The 20,246-nt window shown below is 46.6% G+C and overlaps 1 protein-coding gene across 1 annotated transcript in view; it reads left to right on the plus strand.

Annotated features, from left to right (window-relative positions):
• ASPA (aspartoacylase) overlaps nucleotides 1-20,246 on the plus strand; it is a 336,193-nt gene that overhangs the window by 150,266 nt on the left and 165,681 nt on the right. Inside the window, exon 3 of the mRNA XM_069615192.1 lies at nucleotides 8,183-8,276. Within this exon, the coding sequence (XP_069471293.1) occupies nucleotides 8,183-8,276 (94 nt within the window). The remainder of the gene's footprint in view (nucleotides 1-8,182; nucleotides 8,277-20,246) is intronic.

Genomic DNA, 20,246 nt, shown 5'->3' on the forward strand with positions numbered 1-20,246 from the left:
CAAGAGAACACTCGAAATTGTGTGCAATGGATTTAATGCTGCAGCCAACACGTGTTTTGACCCTCACGGGTCTTTGTCAAGGCTGAGGTAAGCATGATCTACAAAACCTGTGTTAGAATCACGCACATCACCCAAAATATGTGTCCTAAGTGAAAGAATCCCCATTACCAGGGATGTGTAGGTCAATAGTGAAGCATAGATCATAATACATATTGACAAGAGCATAAATCATCATAGTTATGACAATTGGATCTTATCATCATTCCATAATGTGTAAAGTCACAGACAGTCATCGATTTCCATCCCAATGCTGGGATCAAATGATACTAGGGCGAGGGAGAGAGACAAAGGAAAAAGAGAAAACAAGAGAACCAATTAGTGCTTTGATCAGCCAATTGGCCCAAGTGGGCACAGTATAAGGTACAAAGATGTGATGCTCCTGGCATGGAGGACTTGGCTTACCAATTTTGATATGGCTTTTTGGAATGAATCATTGAGGTTACAATTAAACTAAGAATACTCTTGGTCCAATCTGGTGGGTGTACAAGGGTCTAATAGAGAAAATATGAGTGTGTGTTTAGTAAGTGCATTACTAATGGAGGATTGAACTCCTGGCCTAGGAATTAAAAGTACATGCGGAATAGCGAACATAGTCAAGGTCCGGGATGGATGCGTGAAGCCGTAGCTGAGCAAGCTTACCTTGGTTAAGTAACATAGGTGGCTGGAGCATAACTCCTGCTGGCAGTATTATCCTGATTGATTGCAATACCATTAGTCTGGGGGCAAGAATATAGAGATGAAATCTATTAGAGGGGCTAGTTAAGTGTGATCACTGTATGCATGTAATAGTCAATGAGATCACTATGGCGGATAAGGTCACAGGCGCACCGCTCAAAGACCTGGATGGCAGAGATGGATATGGCAGTGGCTAATATTGGGAGTGAGATTATTGATAACACAATAATCAGATCGTGGCAATGAACCATCAGAACTTCTGATATGGCTCTGTAATGATGCTGAAAGTCATTATGTATACCAGTTAGATACAGGGTAAATTGTAACTAGATTAAATGCAGGAAACAAGAAAATGTGACAGACAAGCTTTCCAGCCAGGAGGAACCTGGGAGGCTAATTAAGATGAAAGGTGCAATAGAAAACTAATGGTGCCATGGCTTTGCTCTGGTTACAATAGTTAAGACAAATGTTTTGAGGATAAAGCAATTAAATGTTGTCTGAGCATCAGGTAAAGGCTGTGAACATACCTGGAGCTGGCCGAGTAAGGTCTGCTGAGAAGTGCCGTTCTGTATGCGTTGCTGTGGAGAGTCGCAGCAGCCATTTTGGACGCAGCGTATGTATGGTTGCACTTCTATAACGCATATTATGACGTGCTTCTATTGACATGAATATAAAATTATCATGTTCAGCCCGTTATTGTGAATGAGAATGTGGTTACAATAGTACTCATATGTGTGGATACCTCAGAGGACCTACTTACACCCAATCGTGATACGTGGTCAATCAAGACACTGAAATGCCTATGACCGACTTGATAATAAGATCTGCATATATACATTGCGGCACCAATGAGGTCCTGCGAGAAAGTATCGGGTACAGGTGTGACATGGTTTATAGGCCTTAGTGCCTAAATAATAGAGTGTAAAAGAGTACGTAAATCCAGTCGGGACTAGGGGTGCAAAAAACTTCAAGAGAGCAAGGAAATAGGGACTATGTACAATTTACTCACAGGTATCGCAGTGACATGGGGGGGAAACACCTCAAGATATCTGCCTGTGTGGGAAGTAGGATAGAGAAAATGGCCTCATGAAGATTTAGAGGGTCTGGACAGGATGGAAGTTGCTTGTCTCTTGTTCTTCTGTGTTCTCCACGTTTACTCCCGTGCTCTCTTCCATAAACTCTTTTCCCCCCACTTAATAGTTCCATGCTTGTATCCTTGGTTCCTCATTGCCATTTGGCATCACTCCGCGCACATTACCACTGGCCACTCTACCCAGCTTGGAGCTCCCTGGGCAGCGTTCCAACCTCTGTCACTCGTACTACTGCACTGAAGCACGAGATCTGAACATCTCCACTCCTGCCTCGGTACAAAATGACCGGGGCATAACCTTGAAGACTACTTCACCGCAGACTCCTTCAGAACTCTTGACAGCCCTCTGTATCCTGGACTTTTCACTACCTGTACTTCACCTGTGGATTAAGTTATGCATCCTTCTATCACTGTCACAGCAGATGCACCATCACTAGGGGCTTAATCTCTTGTCCGGTTACTCACTGGATTTTGTCACTGGACTGTTGCCTGCTGTTGGCAAGGGTTCTATGTCCCTTCATCACCTAATTATTTTTCCATAATTTTTTGTGGATTTGTTTCTCTGAAAAACTCATAGAAAGATGTTTTGGGGGGACCTCAAACCTTCCTCTCCTATAGTTTAAAGTGTATTTCCAACCCCCCATTCCTTATATACCCTTACAACCCCTAGCCCCCTATATCTATTGATGAATTTCTTTCCCCAAACATATTTGGCAAAAAACGAATTGAAAAATAATCTGCAGATGAATGAACGTCATACCATTGGCAAGGGTTGCCACACTACAACACCACAGGCATTGCAGAGGGAATGATACCAAAATGTCGTCCCCAAAAATCCGACTTGTTCATAACCACGCCTTTGCCTGGTAATGAAATGCGACCCCCCCCCCCACTACACCGACTGATGGGAGCGGAAGTTGCAGGGTGTCCTTCGTTCCTCTTTGTCGGTGTTGTGGGGGGTCAGGGGTTGCGGGGTGGCCCCTGGCTTCCATTAGATGGTAGCAGGGGACAATTAAAAAAAATTAAAAAGGGCCCTGCGACGCCAGGGGCCAAGAACTGACGCGGCAAGGTCGGAGGAGAGACGGCAGCACACTTAATGGTGTGCCGCCAAACAGGTAAGTGGGTAATGGGGGGGAGGTGGGTATGGGAATGCAGGAGACAGTGATCTATGAGATCACTGCGCTGCACCATAATGAGTCAGCAATTTAATTGTCGACATTATGAGTGGCGTGGTGATCACATTGATTCTTGCCGAGTCCAGTCTTCATAGACTGTCTCACTATACCTAGTGTGCCGTTCAAACAAAGAATAAGTCAACATGTATTTTACGCTGTATAGCTGTATCTCTTTAATGCTGTTATAAATTGTGCAAGGAAGTGAGGTGGAAAAACTGGGAATTCCAATCAAAACTATGTTTTATCTCTTTCCCAGATCAGGTGACATGGAGAGCAGTACTGCGACAAGCTGAAAAGGTTAGGAGAAGAAAAGGGCAGAATTGTGGTATGACTTAAGTCTGCCCCAAGCATGGAGTTGCCGACAGGTGCACCACCTTTGAGATTATGGGAGATTATGAGAAATGCTTGGAGAACTATGGAGAGTCAGAGTAGGGAGGATGAGACAAGAAAGCCTACTTGATGTCTGATATGGAGTTGTGGAGCAGTAGCAAGGACAGGGAGAGACCCCCTGATGGAACTGACCAGATCAGAGCAATGCTAAGAGTGGACAAGAGTGCTACCTGAGCTGCTGGGGCAGAGCTACTGTGGCCAAGGAGAAAACGCCAGCCAGAATGAATCAGAGCAGAGTGACCCTGAGAACAGGGCAGAGCAAGACGGAAAGGAGAGGCATGACCCAACCGGGCCATACCATGTTGCTCTCGTAGTACACATGTGTGAGCCAAATCAGGAGAACAAAACTAAAGTGGCTGAGAAGATGACAGTCTGAACAGGGTGTAAGGGTGAGCCCATTGATGTATGGTCAAAACTGGCGTGACTGACCAAGAACAAAGACAAGCAAGTTATCCACTGAGAGTACAATGTGAAACTCCTACTGACAAGGGTTTCTGCATGGCAGAACTTTGACTGCAAATCCCTAGCGCACAACATTCTCCATGTTGGGACTTCGAGTGTCAGCCCTCAGAGCACACTTAGAAAGACAAACTGATAAGTGCTGCTGCATGTTGAGACTTTAAGTGCCAGACCCTAGATCGCATGGGGAAGCAAAATCGAAAAGGATATTTGGATGCTGGGACTTTGAGCGCACACCCCTAAAGCTTGTGGAGAAAGACAAACCTCTAGAACATAAAGGACAAGTTCCTAGATCAGGCTGCTAGAGACTACAAAAGGATTACAATGCTGAGTACAGGAGTCCATTTACTATTACAAGTTTGAATATTACAATTTGAAGGGAAACCTTTTTGAGGAATGTCAAGCCCTCCCTTGCAAGAAGGAGGGTTTGATCAGATGAGGTATTCATGTGCACATGGCACTTTGAACCAGGTCGCCAGGTTGCCTGTCAGGGGGGAGTGTGGTGGGCTGGGCAGGGGGAGCTCCTCCCCGAAGCAAAGGAAGGTGCTGAGGAAAGCAATTAGAAAATACTGGAGCAGAGAGGATCAACTGAAAGCCCAGATCAGCGCAGCTTCAGGATGGCAGAGGTAAGTACGGAGGTGAGTCAGCAGGGAATGGGTAAGAGCCAGGAGTGTAGAGTTTGGTAGAGTGAGGCATTGAAACCCAGGGTACTGGAGTAGGAAGGGTGACGGAGGGATTGAAAAACAAAGTACACTGTGATGCCAGAGACGAGCAGGAAGGAATCTGGGCAGGGGATAAGAAGTCTTGAATATGTGGGAGGCTGGTGTGTTGCGAAGAACTTATCGGGCAGCAGTCGGCACAATTGTCAACAGTGAGGGAGTTGACATACAACCCAGGAGTCAAATCTCTGCAAGCATCCTGGAAAGCAAACATTGATTACTTTTCATGAAGAGTGCAGGGGTCAGGACTCATTGGGCATCTTGCAAATTAAACATTCATTGCACTGCATGCTGGGATCAGGGGTCAGAACTGCTCAAGCATCTTGGAGAAGAGACAGTGACATTGCATGCTGTTGGGCCTACTGCAAAGAGATATTTGCATACAATTGGAAGACCCCCGCTGATGCGCCCCTGACGACACAAAGCCCAATACTGGAAACCTTCCTAATGTCTAAAAAAATTATTTATTTTACCTTGTATTTCATTTGTCCACTCTTTATTTTATTGAGCTCTTCACAATTGGTTGAAGTGTACCTTGTACACAAATGCAAGCAGTGGAGAGTGAAGCCATTTTGTTAAAGAAATTAAATTAATACAATGTTAGTGTGTCTGGAAAATGAGGTTTGAAAAATATACCCAATACTTCTAAAGCGGGATGTACACATTCCTGTTACGAATGTCTGAAGTTACCTCCATGTATGCATGAAAAGAAATCCTAATTTCTTTTTGCATTTACTGTAATCTGAGAACCATGACATTAAGGAATGGAGGGAAGAAGGTCGGAGAATGTAGGGGAGGGAGGTAACGAAATGAGGCTACTAATGCTTAGTTTGAGGAAGGTTTGGATGAACACATTTGCAGTGATTTATCTGAAGTGCATGGAGTTCGGTTTCACTTGATTGTTGATAACATGCAGAAAATAGTTGATGTGCTAGGGTTAAAGTTTAACGTTAAAAAAAGGGGCGGCTCCATTGGACAGCAAGGCCTAGTAAATGTATCTGCCGTTTGGAGTGCAGGGGCGCATTAGTATTTGTGGTGTTCTTATTAGTGTCAGCAATGATGACCAAAATTAAGATGGAATGAAAATCACTGTATGATGTGCACTAAAAAGCAACAATTTGTTTGTTAATTTTGGTAGCAATATGTATTATGGAAGTGAGAACCATTACTTCAGTGAAACAATATTCGTAATTGGTGTATTGATCAATTTAAACAGTTTCATAGTATAAAGCACAGGACTCACCTTGGGAGTCTTGGTCTTCGTTTGCTGAACCGTGGCCGCCATTCTTCCAAGGCAGCAACTCCGTGAGATAAACCCACAAGACGGGTGACCCCAAAGATGGGCGCCAGACCCTGAGGGGAACCCCCAAAATAGAACAACCCCTCTGGTGCAGCTTCAGGCTTCCAGAAGGAACCCGAAGCATGGCAAGTAGTAGGGTCTACAGGATCCCATAGATAAGGCAGGCCAGTCTTCAAGGTACGTTTATATGCAACAGTGCAGGCAGGAAAGGAAGGAATAACAGGAGCAAGAGACGTTAGAGAAAAAAACTTTCAAAAATAGTAGCAGATGGCAGGAGATGTTCAAGAAGCACTACTCAAGGAAACAAGCACATAAAGGCATACTCGCAGAAGCAGAGATGCCAAAGAAATGGTCACAGTGGAATGTAGGCAACCAAAAATCCAAGTCTGCCATTTTGGATATGGTGTCTGCGTATCGCAGCCACCATGTTGGAAGGTGTGCATGGCGAGAAGGATGTAGCAAACTGCATTGGAGCCTGTTAGACATGAATGCTGCATAGCGGCCAGGTCTTCCAGGAACCATGTTTGCCCTGGTGAGCAGCAGGGCGATTTCTGCAACATAGGAAAAGGTTAGTCTACTAATTATGTAAGTCATATTGAGCTGAGAGAAACCACCAAGAACATCAGGCGAACACTGAATATTGGTGGATATTTTAACTTTTAGGCCTCTCGGTAAACAAATAGAAATCCTCCGTAATTGAAAGCATTGCAAGATGACCTCCAGCTGTAGTGGTTAAAAGCCACCAGTCAATAGAGTAATGTGCTCCTGATCACGAAGCAAATAAAACAGGTGTGGTAAAGGAGAACAGTCTGGGACAATAAGTCCAAAGGAATGAGATAGCAAGTGCCACAGCCACAAATCATATTAGTTACAGAGGCATTTCTGGGCGGCTGAGATGCCCTTACGGGAATGCTGTCAATCAAGAGTTTGTGGTCAGAGAAAGAAAAGAGAATACACATAAAGTGGCTGGAACTAGGAGCACTAGAGTTAGTACTCAGGGCATTCTTGCCACAGGTGAAGGGCAGACGAGTACAGTTACAGTGAGAACGAGAGTGTTTTACATTTAAAGGCAAGACTGGGCAAGGCCAATCACTCTTTCAGTGTTGTCACAAGCCTGGCAAACAGGGGTTACTTTTAAAGGCAAAAAACTCTTTGGGCTAATGGTTCCAGTTCAGATCTCCTATTTCTTAGTCAGGACTTTTTGGAACGAGACACGCTGCTCAAGGGATTTAACCCATGACCGAAAACTTTATTTTTCAAATCCAAACCAGTAAAACTAGGGTATAACCGCAACCCGTGATTGAGACTAATCTAAGAAATAGGAGATCTGAACTGGAACCATTAGCCCTGATTTGAAAAAGACGATGTATTTGTCGAAACACGTGTTATTACAAAGGGCACTGTAAAGAGTATAACAAAATGTTCGGATAAAAGATATAAATCTTTTACTAAAAACACAGAGAAGGAGGGTCATTATTTTCTTCTTCTTGAACAACAGGGGCGCATGAGAGAAATTCAAAGTAACCAAAGAGTTTTTGTTTAAGTCAAAACGGAGTAGAGGAGCCGGAACTCCGTTGTTACAATCCCATGCGACCGTGAAAGGTTGTCTAACAGCTATACCAAAAGGGCGCTGAGGTCCATTTGTAGGGAAACCCTAACAAGAATAGGTTCCTCAGTAAGTTTCTACTTTTAAAGGCAGATGACTCAGATTCTTCCATACTGATGTTGTGGTACTTTGAATTATCTTCATCAAAATTGCTGGCCTCCTGGGGATGTTTTCGTAGTGTATAATACCCAGTGAGGTAGCACTCTGGGTAATCCGTCTGTTGACACAACCTTTCTGCAACCTGCTGGCAACACAAACACACATCTCACAGAAGATATTCATCCCTTTAAGATTGACAAAATGAGTACTATTGAATTGGATAATACTGACACCTGTTCTCCAGCGTTCTATATGTCTTAGTTTACAAGCTTTTGTTTAATCCGTTGATGTCAGGCGAGAACCAGGCCTCTGAAATAATACCTAGGAGTATTTTATTTTCTAGCTCACATATGCGGCTCTATAAATGTATTTTTGTCATTGAAGCAAAGGAACTGCTCCATGCAATCAAGCAACCAGGCTCATGCAGCAGTGTGCTGTATGTAAATCCAGTTGATACTGATGCTATTGTATTTTATAAGCACATTTTACAGGCAGTATTTTACCGCAAGTATAATATTTTTGATTCCACCGCATATGTTTAACATTTATAAATGTAAGAGACTAAAGTGAAAAGGAATATGCATACTCACATTTGGCCAATTCTTTCAGAGTGCTCTAGCACCAGAACCGTGTCCGGTGTTTCTTATTGAACATCCCAATTTGAAATATGCTACAACTCGATCTGTAGCCAAGCATCCTGTTGGTAAGTAAACATTTAATACGGTAATATTCTTAAATAAACTCTAACTGCACACTGTAAAAGCTAAACTCTGTGACATGGACTAAGTGCATGGATTGTAATATATAATGCATGGATTACTTTATAGGTCTTTTCATTACAGAGTGTAACTCTTCTCCTATTCACAGTTATTAGAAAATTGACATTGGGCCTCATTCATGAGACTGATACCTTCCCCTGTTCTTAAATTATATAAAATTAATACCCCCACTCCATCCAACTATACTTGTTTGTATAGCTTCAAATCCCTCATTGTGTACTCATGGAACAGCCAGATAGACTGATGGCCATGCTGATCATAAGAGTGGGAGGAAAGCATCCTAAGGTTTGTGATTAGTTAGAGTAGGACTCATTACAATGAGAGCTACCATTAAGTGATCTATGCATTACCACTCATCATGCTTTCTCGTTACAGTCCTCAACACTTACCAAAATAGAGCTTCTCTTTGACTGATCCACACATGACTTGAAAATTAATTTTAAATACATAAATTGCGCCTCCCATGAATTTAATTAGCATATACACAAACCTAGTTTATAGGTATTACTTAAATATTTACTTTGTGTGGCAGTCTACACAGCATTATGTTTTTAAAGGAATACGCAGTAAACAGTTGCTCAACTGAGAACTATACATACCTTTTATGTAGTGTGAAGGCATCATGAAGTACGACACAGACAACAGATTTCAAGTTTAAACAGAAGAATATTTATTAACTTAAATGTCAGGATGCTTGAAGGCCTAGCTTGCCCTACGCTAAGGTGGGGTTTTCCAACTGGAAAAAAACGAAGGAAAGTCTGCGTAAAAGAGTTAACTTAAAAGTCTGTCTGTTTCCAAAACCTATCCTTGCCCTCACAACTATAATGAAGCAATGTGTACGGATGTATGTCAAAGTCAAATGAAACTGTATTTTACTCTGAGCATCTTTTAGCTCACAGCTTCGGTGCAGCTTCCCTCCCCCAAGCACAACAAGGTTCCATGAAAAAGGCTCAAAGTTCGCCTTTCTCCAGTTCAACGTGATGTAGTTCAGCCCCAATCCTTGGGGTTCCCTTCCCCAAGTTTCAAGCACCACAATCCAAACAAAAGGGGTATTGAGACTTCGGCTCAAGTCAACTAGTGGATTTCTGCTTGTCTTAGTCTCTTCAAAAATCTTTAACAAAAACCACCAGGCCCACTTGCCCCTTTTCTGGCTAGCCATGCCAGCTCCTTTGCATTGACTTTGTTTGGCATGTCTTACGATGTTCTTAGATTTCACCATCTAAGGCTCTCTGGTTTAGGCGCAGTTGTCAGACTATACAGTCCACCCATCACAGGTCACGCAACCAGGTCCCTGGGCTCTTCTATTGGGCTTTTGACCTGGGCTATATTCTTGTATTCCTCTGGCTTCTCCCTGGCCTTCTACCACCATGTATCACACACCCGTTGCCCAATTGTAGCTTTGTCACACTGTATTCATTCATTAATGTTCATTGTTTGGCTTCTTTTAATCTTTATCTTTTTGAGTTCCAGATTTGGGTTGATTTAGTGTGCCACATATGTTTTAAAGTTCACTTTTCCTCTCAAAGTTCAAGGTTCTCTTATGTGGGTAAATTAAGTTCAGTATTAAATGTATAGTTCTCCAGCATAGGGTCTGGCAGGGATTCACATGCTCATGAATATTCTCCGCCTTCAGGCTGGGAATCCTCGGTAAATGAAAAAACAGTTTCACTTTCATTTATAAACTGTCTTTCTCTCCCAAACCAATCACTGAGCTCTGGGTCATACTGCCCCCCCATCAATGACTGCCCTCTCCCTAAGCCCCTCCTCTGGCAGCCATGTTCAGATTTTAACTGCACGTTCAAGTGTTGGGAGTCCTCGCGTTTCGCTCTTCGAGCTTTCTGCTTTTTCAAGCTTTTTCGGTAGGAAAAAGGTTTTTGTTCAATCGAGCATGTGTGCGCCCTCGTTTATCCATCGGATTAACAGGGATACGTTTTTTGGCATCTTTCATCGCCCCTCAAGAGCTTAAATCGTCAAGTGTTTTCTTCTTGGAAGTTTCCAGAAACCCATCAGGCCTACACCGCGCCCAATCATGTCGGAGGGGAAGGACAGAGCTTCCCTCTTCAAGCTCGGCACCATCTGCGGTTTGCGGAATGTTTTCATAGACAACAAGCATTCCCAGTGCCTGAATTGTCTACACCCGACCCACAAGGAAGAAGATTGTGTAATCTGCTGTGCCTTCTCCAAGTGCACGATGAAGGACCGGCACGTCCGACTGGCGACCTGGCTCAATGCCAAGGCCTCTACCCCGTGTGGTCCACAGAGGCATGCCTCATCCAGATCCGGCCAACCAGAGTGGGCTGCTAAATCCTTTGAGGGTGCTCCATCCATGGGGGCCCAAGACAAGGCCAGGCCTTGCGAGTCCGCTTCCGCCAGGATTGCCGCGCAAGCAGGTCCCGCAACGGTCAGGGCGCATTTATCGTCCCCATCAGCCTCCCTCTCCAGCCATCATTGAAGAGAAAGTCAGCTACCCCGGGGAAGCTACGTGAGAAACCTGAGAAGGCCAAGCAGGACAAGGTGTCCGTCCTGCCAGCTAAGGAGGTGATCCAGGCCAAGACCTCCTCTTCTATCGAGATGGTTGCTGCTGCCCTCTCGAAGGTGAAAGGGACTAACCCGGTCCAGGGTACCCCAATGGCGGCCAGGGTGGTGCTCCCTCCCAGATGGGAGGCTTCGGCCAGACCAGCGGAGAAGACTTCGGATAAGAGGATGCCGGACCTCAGCCCGAGACCGACCCCTCAAGAACCAAAGAAAGGGGGGCGTGGAAGAGCTACAGGGCACGCATATTTCTTTGTCCGATGAGGAAGAGGTTGTTTCCGTCCACACATCCCGGAGGGGATGGGTGATGACGACGACAGGAACGTCGATGTGTAGCCTGCCGGAGGCAGCGACTGCGTGGTAGTGGGCGATGACAGACAGTGGGCCCAGCGACCCTGTCCCCCAGGCTCTCCCCAGAGATCTGTTGCAGGATATTCTCCCGACCCTCCACATACTGGTGTCGGCGATTCAGAGGAGGATGCCGACAGCACCACCAGAAACGACCCCGTTGACACCAGGGCCACTACCACCGAAAAAGAGGAGGAGGCACCCTATGCCTCCGCTCCAACTGTCACTGCCTTCCCCCGTAGGGACACAGGGACGTAAACGGCTACGACAGACAACGACGGTGGTCTCTCTCTGCCATCAAGGGCTTCCCTGCCGGACGAGGTGGGATCCTTCCACTCCATGATTGCCCATGCGTCAGAACTTTTTCAGCTCACCCCGGAAGAGAAGAAAAAGGAAGGCTTCCTGTACCAATGCCGGAAGGCAAAGAGGAAGAGTATTCTGTCAGTTAGGCTCCTGGACAGCGTCTGGGATGAGGGGCTGGCACTTCTGAAGAACCCCTCCTTTGCCCCGGCAAAGAGGGACCGGCTATAGAAGAAGTATTGTTTGCTGGAGTCTGCGCCCAAATGTCTGTGGTGGCAACCTTCGCCGGACTCTGATGTCTCGGCTGCGGCAAGGAAGAAATCATCCAATCCATCGTCGTCAACTTCTGCTCCCCTGGACGGCGAGGAGGAGAAATTGGACGCTGTGGCACAGAATGTCATTTACTCAGTGGTGACAACGGTCGATTCCAACGTCTTAGTGTTCCTGGCCAGGTACAACCGGGAGCTATGGTACAAGATGGCGCTGATCCTGGATTTCCTCTCTGAGGACAAACGTGTAGAGGAAATTGAGATACTTCAGGAGGGTGAGGTGGCGTCGGACCACACCATCACCGCGGCCCTGGACATTGCGGACACAGGGTTCCACCAGATGGCAAACGGGGTTTGCCTCTGTCGTCGTGGCTGACTGAAGGCCAGCAACTTCAGACATGAGGTCCAGATGAGGGTCCTGGACATGCCGTTTCGACAGAAACAATCTTTTCGGCAAGGCAGTCGACGAATCTCTTCAGGCCATCAAAGCCTACACAGAGACGGCCCGTGCCCTTGGCATGCTGCAGCAGCACCGTCTGTCCTTTCGCCCCTCAGGAGGAAAGTCAGGGAGGTCTTTGAACAGTTTTGCCAGTGGATTGCCCTCTTACCGCCAACCCTCCCGTTCCACGACCCAGAAAGCCTACAAGGGTCTCTCCAAGGCCTTCTGAGGTGGCCGCTATCATTGTCAAGGCTCCCAGAGCAGCGTGCCTGCCTCCAGGCAGGACTGAACCGGCCAAGCCGTCGGGCCCCTAACCCTGTACCCCTTCGGGAGGCCGACTGGCGAACTTCGTCAGCGCGGGGGAGAACATCTGCACCGATCGATGGGTGCTGGATGCTCTCGCCCACGGACACACTTTGGAGTTTCAACGAAAGTGTCCGCGAATACCATCTGTGGACCAACAGGAACAATACATCCCTCACCTGCTGCTGGAAGTTCAGGCCATGTTAAGAAAAGGGGTGATAGAGCTGTTTCCGAAGTGACTCCGGGGCTCCAGAATTTACTCAAGATACTTTCTGGTAAGAAAGAAGACCGGGGGCTGGAGGCCCATTCTTGATCTACGACGACTCATCAAGTTCATCAAGTCCCAGAAATTCAGGATGGTCACGTTGCAGCAGATGCTCAGCCAACTGGAGGGAGACTTTCTGTCGTCATCTGATCTAGAGGATGCGTACTTCCACGTCCCCATTCACGTAAAACATTGCACGTTCCTGCGCTTCGTCATAAAAGGGAAGCATTACCAGTTGAAGGCTCTCCCCTTTGGACTGAAGTCGGCGCCCAGAGTCTTTACGCAGTGCCTGGCTCCGGTGGCGGCCCATCTGCGACTTCAGGTAATTCATGTGTACCCTTACCTCGACGACTGGCTCTTCCGGGCCAAGTCGAAGGACATTGTCACGGATCACACAGAGAAGACTGTCCAGATGCTGACGGATCTGGGGTTCTCGGTGTACTACGCAAAATCCTGCTTGACTCCATCGCAGAACGCGCTGCTCCTGGGGTCCAGGCTCAACACGGTGTCCTGTCTGGCAGCTCCAGAGGAGAGGATAGCAGCCATTTTTAGCAAGGTGCAACGGCTGTTAGCACTAAAGATCGCCACAGTGAGCACCATCAAGTCGCTGGTCGGCATGATGTTGTCATGCATCTACCTAGCCCGGCTCTGCAGATTGCAGATGCGACCGCTCCAGGAGTTCCTGGACACCCGTTGGATCTAAATGTTCGGAAGCTTCGAAGACAGGATCGTGCTCATTCCCTTTCACCTGGCAAACACTTTCGCAGACTCTCTCCACAGGGAGCTGCGTTCTTGACACTAGTGGGAGCTTCAGCAGGATCCAGTGGACAAACTCTTCCTCAAGTGGGGCAATCTACAGATCGATTTGTTTGCGACGGCGATGAACACCAAGTGCCGGAGGTTCGCCAGCAGGTTCCCTCAGGCCTGTTTCTTTACGCGTTCCGTGCTTTGCCGCTGCTACTACGAGTCATCAGTCAACTCAGACGGTACCGGTGCAGGATGATCCTCGTTGCGCCTGCGTGGCCGAGGCAAATCTGGTACGCAGACCTTCTCAGCATGGCAGATCCCCTCCAGTCAAGCTGCCAGTGGTTGCGGATCTTCTTGCCAGGGAAGGAGGTGCAATCCTGCACCATGACTCAGGATCGCTGAACCTGAAAGCCTGGCTCCTGCAGCATTAGAGTTCGGTGGTTACGAACTGCCTGCGTACTGCAGGGAGGTGCTCGCCAAGGCCAGGGCGTTGTCGACTCTGAAGTGTTACAGACACAAATGGAAGCTTTTCGCGACTTGGTGCAGGTCACAGAAGATTAATCCTCTAAAGGCCACAGCTCCCCAAGTCCTTCCGTACTTGTTGTCTTTGGCTAACTCGGGGCTGGCTCACGCCTCCATCTAAGTGCATCTGGTGGCTATCTCTTGCTACACCAGGTCTCCGGGATGGTCTTCTCTTTGGTCGCACTGTCTAGTTAAGGAGTTCATCAAGGAACTGTTCTGTTCGTTCCTGCCGGTGAAGGCACCTCCCCCGGCGTGGGAACTCAACATGGTGCTGACTAGTCTCATGGGGGCCCCATTCGAACCAATGCATCAAGCTCCGCTTAAGTTCCTGTCTTGGAAGACATCTTTCCTCGTGGCAATCACCTCTGCCAGGAGAATAGGTGAGATCCAGGCACTGACTTGTAAGCAGCCTTAGTTTACTTTCCATGAGATGAGGGTGGTGCTACGGATGCACCCCTCCTTCATGCACAAGGTTCCGCCAGAATTTCATCTGAACGACGCCTTGTTGTTACCTGTGTTTTTTCTGACGCCTTTGTCGCCGGCTGAAAGGACTTTGCACTTGCTGGATGTGGCTCGAGTGCTGAAGTTTTATGGGGCCTGCACAAAGAGTTTCCAGAAGACTTCTCATCTTTTTCTGAACTTTGGTCCTGTGAATCAAGGGAAGGCTTTGTCCAAGGCTTCCATTTCCAGGTGGCTCGTCGTCTGCATCACTCATTGTCACCTGAACTGGTTAACCCAGCTCTTTCAATGAGTAGCAATACCCTGGAGATGGATGGGGATGCAGATTTTATTCATACATCAATAATCAAAACGACTCAAGTAGTTGGCAAAAAGATAACTGTTTTAATATCAATTATCTAAAACACAGAGTACAACAAACATCAACAGATGTCACAGCGTAATTCTTCCTCTCAGTGTACTTATATCCAATGTCAGCTTACTCCAGTCTGATAAGACCTTGGCTTCTTTGGCTCATCCAACCTTGCCTTTACGAGATTCATTTTGTTAATTCAACTTTTATTAACTGTGACACTCTGGAAATGAGGTCTTCTTTTTAAAGTCCAGCACTGCTATAATACGTAGTGGAAACATCCATCCTTTATTTGTCCATATACATATATATATACATTGGCGCTTGCCGCAATCTGTTCACTTGTTCACTATAAAGCTAGCCTCATGATTACTTCGTCTGCTTGCGTTTCTTTGCATATGTACATGTGTAAAATGACTTGATATCTTCATAAGTTCTGTAGCACAAATCTCTTCACCTTGATCCCAAGATGTCACTTACCTTTGATACTTTCTTGATGCCTTATAGAATATCTTCATTCTCTTGTCTCTGCATCCTTTATGTACGTCAGCTCGACTCAGTGTGACATCACCATTCATCTTTGTCATTCATTTGCTCTGCTTCTTCTGGAATCGTGTTTAAATGACCATCATATTTTCTTGTATGCAGGTATGATTTTCTCAATGGGGACCTTGCTTCCAGGATTCTCCTAGGTATCTGCATTCCCAATGGTACTGTGCGATTTTCATACTCTGGCTCCCAACATATAGAAAATCTGGGCGAGGTGGTTGAGGTGGGGGTACTTGGCTCCTCCTCTATACACTGGTTGGCAAACCGGCCACTGTCTCGCTGTCCGAGAGCCCACTCTACCAAAGCGATCGCTGCTACGATGCGTTCCTGTCTGGTGTGCCCCTGCTAGACATCTGCAGGGCTGCTACGTGGAGGTCTACACAAACCTTCACAAAATTTTACTGCCTCAATAGGGATTCTAGGGAGGAGTCCAGAGTCGGCCAAGCAGTGCTACGCAACCTGTTCGCTTGAAGGTGAGTATGATGAGGAGGTAAGAGAATTGCTTCTGTTGAGCCTGACCACCTTCCGTGGTTGTGAATGTATGTACTGCTATATATTCTTTATATGAGCATGTGAATCCATGCCAGACACCATGCTGGAGAAGGAACAAGTTACTTACCTGTAACTGTTGTTCTCCAGTATGGGTCTGTCATGGATTCACATGCGAACCCACCCTCCTGTGCCTCTGCGGCTCTTCTTGGTCATACTGCCACTTTACGTGCTACCAAATCTGAAGATGGCTTCCAGAGGAGGGGCTTAGGAACAGGGCAGACATTGGCGGGGGCAGTATGACACAGAGCTCAGTGATTGGCTTAGGAGAGAAAGACAGTTTATAAACGAAAGTGAAACTGTTTTTTCTTTTACAGAGGATTCCCAGCCTGACGGTGGGGAATATTCATGAACATGTGAATCCATGCCAGAGAACAACAGTTACAGGTAAGTAACTTGTTCCTTCTTTACTTTAAATGGTAAATTGTTATTTACTTTGATATTCAACTTGTATTCAACTTTGTGCGGGTTTTATCACAATGCTTGGTTTCCATTTATCTAGGTATTCATAATGTATTGGTTTTTTCAAATATAGAATTTTCATTCAGTTCGGTATTCAATAGGCAGGAAATGATATATTCTTCTGGCCCGTTACTCACTTGTGGTCCGTTCAGTGCAAGGGTCGACACTCACCTGTCTTCTCCACTCTCACCCGATGGTTTTGCCACGTCTGGTAGTGTGACTTCTTAGAGACATCAGAGATGTGAGGAGAGAAAGAGAGTGTGGAGTCGAAGATAACCCTGAGGTTTTTAGCCTTGCAGGTGGTAGCAGGAAGAGAGCAAGAGAGGCCAGCCAGAGAGCTACAGGAAAGGAGGGAGTGGGTGTGCCGATGAGAAGAATCTCAGTCTTACTGGCATTAAGGCAGAGGTCATTGGCGGCATCCCACTCCTGGATAGCAGACATACAGTGAGAGATGAGGGAAGGAGAAGAGGTGGCTCAATGTAGCCTGAAGATCAGCTGAGTGTCATCCGCATAGCACTGAAAGTTGGGGCAGAGAGTGGCAATGCGGTGGGCAAGGAGTGCCAGGTATTGGTTGAACAGCCAGGGAGAGAGGTTGGACCCCCTCAGGGACACCACAGTTAGAGAAAAAGATAGCAGAGAGGAAGGACCCAAGTTGGACCTTGGAGGGTTGGTCAGAGAGGAAGGAAGTCAGCCACACGAGGGCCTGACCAGTGATACCAAGGTTATCACGGAGACAATTAAGCAGGATGGCATGGTTGATAGTGTCAAAGGCAGAAGAGAGATCAAGCAAGATGAGGACACAGGGGGTGTTAGAGTCAAGGTTGGAGAGCAGGTCTTCACAGATGTTCAGGAGAGCAGTTTCCGTGCTTCTGGCAGCTCTAAAGCCAGACTGATGGTCGTGAAGACAATCAACAGATTCAGTGTGGAGCCTATTGGCTCTGAAGGTCCAGAACTATGGTTCCATTCTGAGGTTCAGGGGTAAAGCGTTCCATTGTTTGGCAGCTAGGACCGGGAAGCTAGTACCACCCACTTTTTTAAAGTAAAATTTGGGTATGGAGAGGCAATGCGAGTACAGGGCTCTGGTTGGTCTATCTGATTGGCGTTTGTTAAATTTGACAGCCAAGTACTTGGGAGTTGTGTTCGATAGACACTTATGGGTGATGACCAGAGATCTGAAGGTTATTCTGTCTCGTACTGGGAGCCAATGGGCGTCCTGTCTGAAGGTGGAGATGTGGGAGGATTGGGGAATACTCAGTGCCGCTCTTAAGGCATTGTTCTGAAGAACCTGGAGTTTGTTCAGGTTGTGCTCAGAGGTGCCTAGTAATAGGGTGTTGCAGTGGTCAGTTTTGGAGAGCACTAGTGCTCTAGCTAAGGTAATGCAGCTACTGGATGAAAGGAAAGACTTGCATGCATTGACCAGCTTGTTTGTGTAAACTGTAGAGGATGCAGTGGCATTCACTTGCTTTTTTAGTGAGAGAGTCGAATCCAAGTATACCCCTAAGGTTTTGATTTCTTAGTCCATTTCAATGTTGATGGATTCATAGCGCTGATCTAATTTGTTTAGTCATGGTTGAGAGCCGACGAGCAACAGCTCGGTTTTCTCGTCATTAAGAGATAAACTGTGGTCTGCCATTCATGCCTGGATCTCCAGGTATAAGCCATTAGTCAGTTTAGAGTCCTCTTCGTAGCATTCTGAAAGCGTGATGAGAAACTGAGTGTCGTCAGCATAGTTTGTTTATGTGACACCCAGGTTGTCGAGACGGTCGAACAGGAGCTTCGTAAAAATATTATAGAGGGTTGGCGATACGCACGATCCTTGTGGTATGCCGCATATATAACTTAATATCTTCTTTCTGGGGCTCCCTAGGTTCTGGGAACTTTCTGGTGCATTGAATTAGTGTTTGGGTGGTATAACTGGACTGACCGGATTTAGCAATGTACTGCAATTCAACAAGGGGCAATGGCACTGGAGTAGCTTGCAATTGCTCAAAGTGGTTTGAAAATTGTATAGCGAGCCAAAAGGAACTTATTTTGTTCCTGGGGTGCCATGAGGCTCTGGCCAGGGTCTGAGGAAAGGTGAGTCTTTCTTCTGTCCTTGCCAAACTGGAAGGTTGCCAGGGACACTTTCAGGGTTTGCTACAGTCCAGGGTAGCAGCGTCCAAGCAGCAGGCAAACCTCCTCTAATAGCCGATCTTTGTTGTGCTGCAAGTCCTTGTACTGGCTCCCAAAGTCAAAGATTAGTCCTGCATTTACCCTTCCCAGCCAGGAAGGTTGTCTTGGACACTTGCAGGTTTGCCATTTTTACAGGTAGAGTCCTGAGTATCAGTGTCCAGGCAGAAGGTAGGCATTTTCCAGCAGTAGTAAATGTGTCATTGAAGTGGGTAGATGTGAGTATTTTCTCCATCCTAGGAAATCTTTCTCTTCACCCCAATGGCTGGGGACTTTGAGCAGACTTTACCCCCAACAAAGTTCCACAGAAATCTTCTTTATGTTGCTTCAAGTTTAGCCTCCAAGTGGATTCAGTTAAGGGGCAGGGGGATTTGCAAAGCAGGAGCGACGGCAGGAAGAGATGGCAAAGATTAATGCAGCCACTTCCAGGCCATCAGACGTTGGATCCAGACCATCTGACGTAGGGTCCAGGCCTTCCTTACCCTCACAAGGCAATCAGGCTGCTACTGCTATTGCAGATGTTTTTCCTAGCCACCTGTGATATGATTAGATTTCTACAATGGGTGGTCTTATCTATGTGTTGGGGTAAGGCTTTATCCATGCCATTATGTTTGCACTGGCAACAAACAACGCACAATTTTAAATGTTCCAATATGCTGCCAAATGTAAGAAGTGGCAATGAAGAAAATTTAGTTTATTGCATCTGTCCCTCTTTTTAATTCGTCTGAAGGACAAATCAATGCCAATTTCTGACCTTTAGTACCCAGAGTGACAATGTAAAGCGCTACATTACTTCAATCCAGGAACTCCATTTCAGGGATTGTATTCAGTAAGGAGGCACAAGAAGGACTTTGGTGTAAATGCTGCTGTATTTAATTTCTGGTGGTGTCTGTCTTACTGTGTCCATTTCACCATCCGGCAACATCGAGGGTTAATACCCTCTGGTGGATGCTGCCTACGCCCTTTAGGTCCCTTGTCGAAAGGTACACATTTTTGCCCCACTGCTGAGTGTGCCTATTTCTTTAATTCCCCTGTTCTGTTGCATTGAGCGCACCCTCCCGTGCCTGCCCACGACCCTGCTTCCCAGCCCAATGTCCAGCTCTCGCCTCCCCTCGACCCCGATTGGCCATTTCACTTTCCAATTACAACCACCCCGGGCAGCCCCCTGCCCCTTGCAGCCCCCTGCAGTGAAGGCCCCCAGGGCAAAGGGCAGCTCCAACAGAAGCAGCTCCAGATGGTGTTGGCCGGTGTCAGCAGGGGAATCAGGAACCAAGCAGCTGTCAACTAGCAGCGGCAGACAAAGTAAGTGGGGTGTAGACAGGTGGGCACAGCAATCACTGCACCCCACCAAACTGGCCCACCTCTCTCGTATCTTATCTTCCCCACCACCTATTAGCCTAAAGCCTGCATTATGTACTACTCTCTTCTTGGCAACTGTTAACCCCATATATATCCACTAAGCTGTCATCTCTCACATCTAGATGAACTCTACCCTAACTGTGCTAGCCACTTCAAATAGAACTGTGAAAATTAGCCAGTGCCACATTCAGATAGAACTGTGAATATTACCTTGCGTCGCTTCTAGACAGGATTGTGAATATTAGCCAATGCCACATTCAGATAGAACTG

The sequence above is a fragment of the Ambystoma mexicanum genome, chromosome 9 (assembly GCF_040938575.1).
Source record: "Ambystoma mexicanum isolate Mex_15411 chromosome 9, UKY_AmexF1_1, whole genome shotgun sequence".
NCBI classification, from domain to species: domain Eukaryota; kingdom Metazoa; phylum Chordata; class Amphibia; order Caudata; family Ambystomatidae; genus Ambystoma; species Ambystoma mexicanum.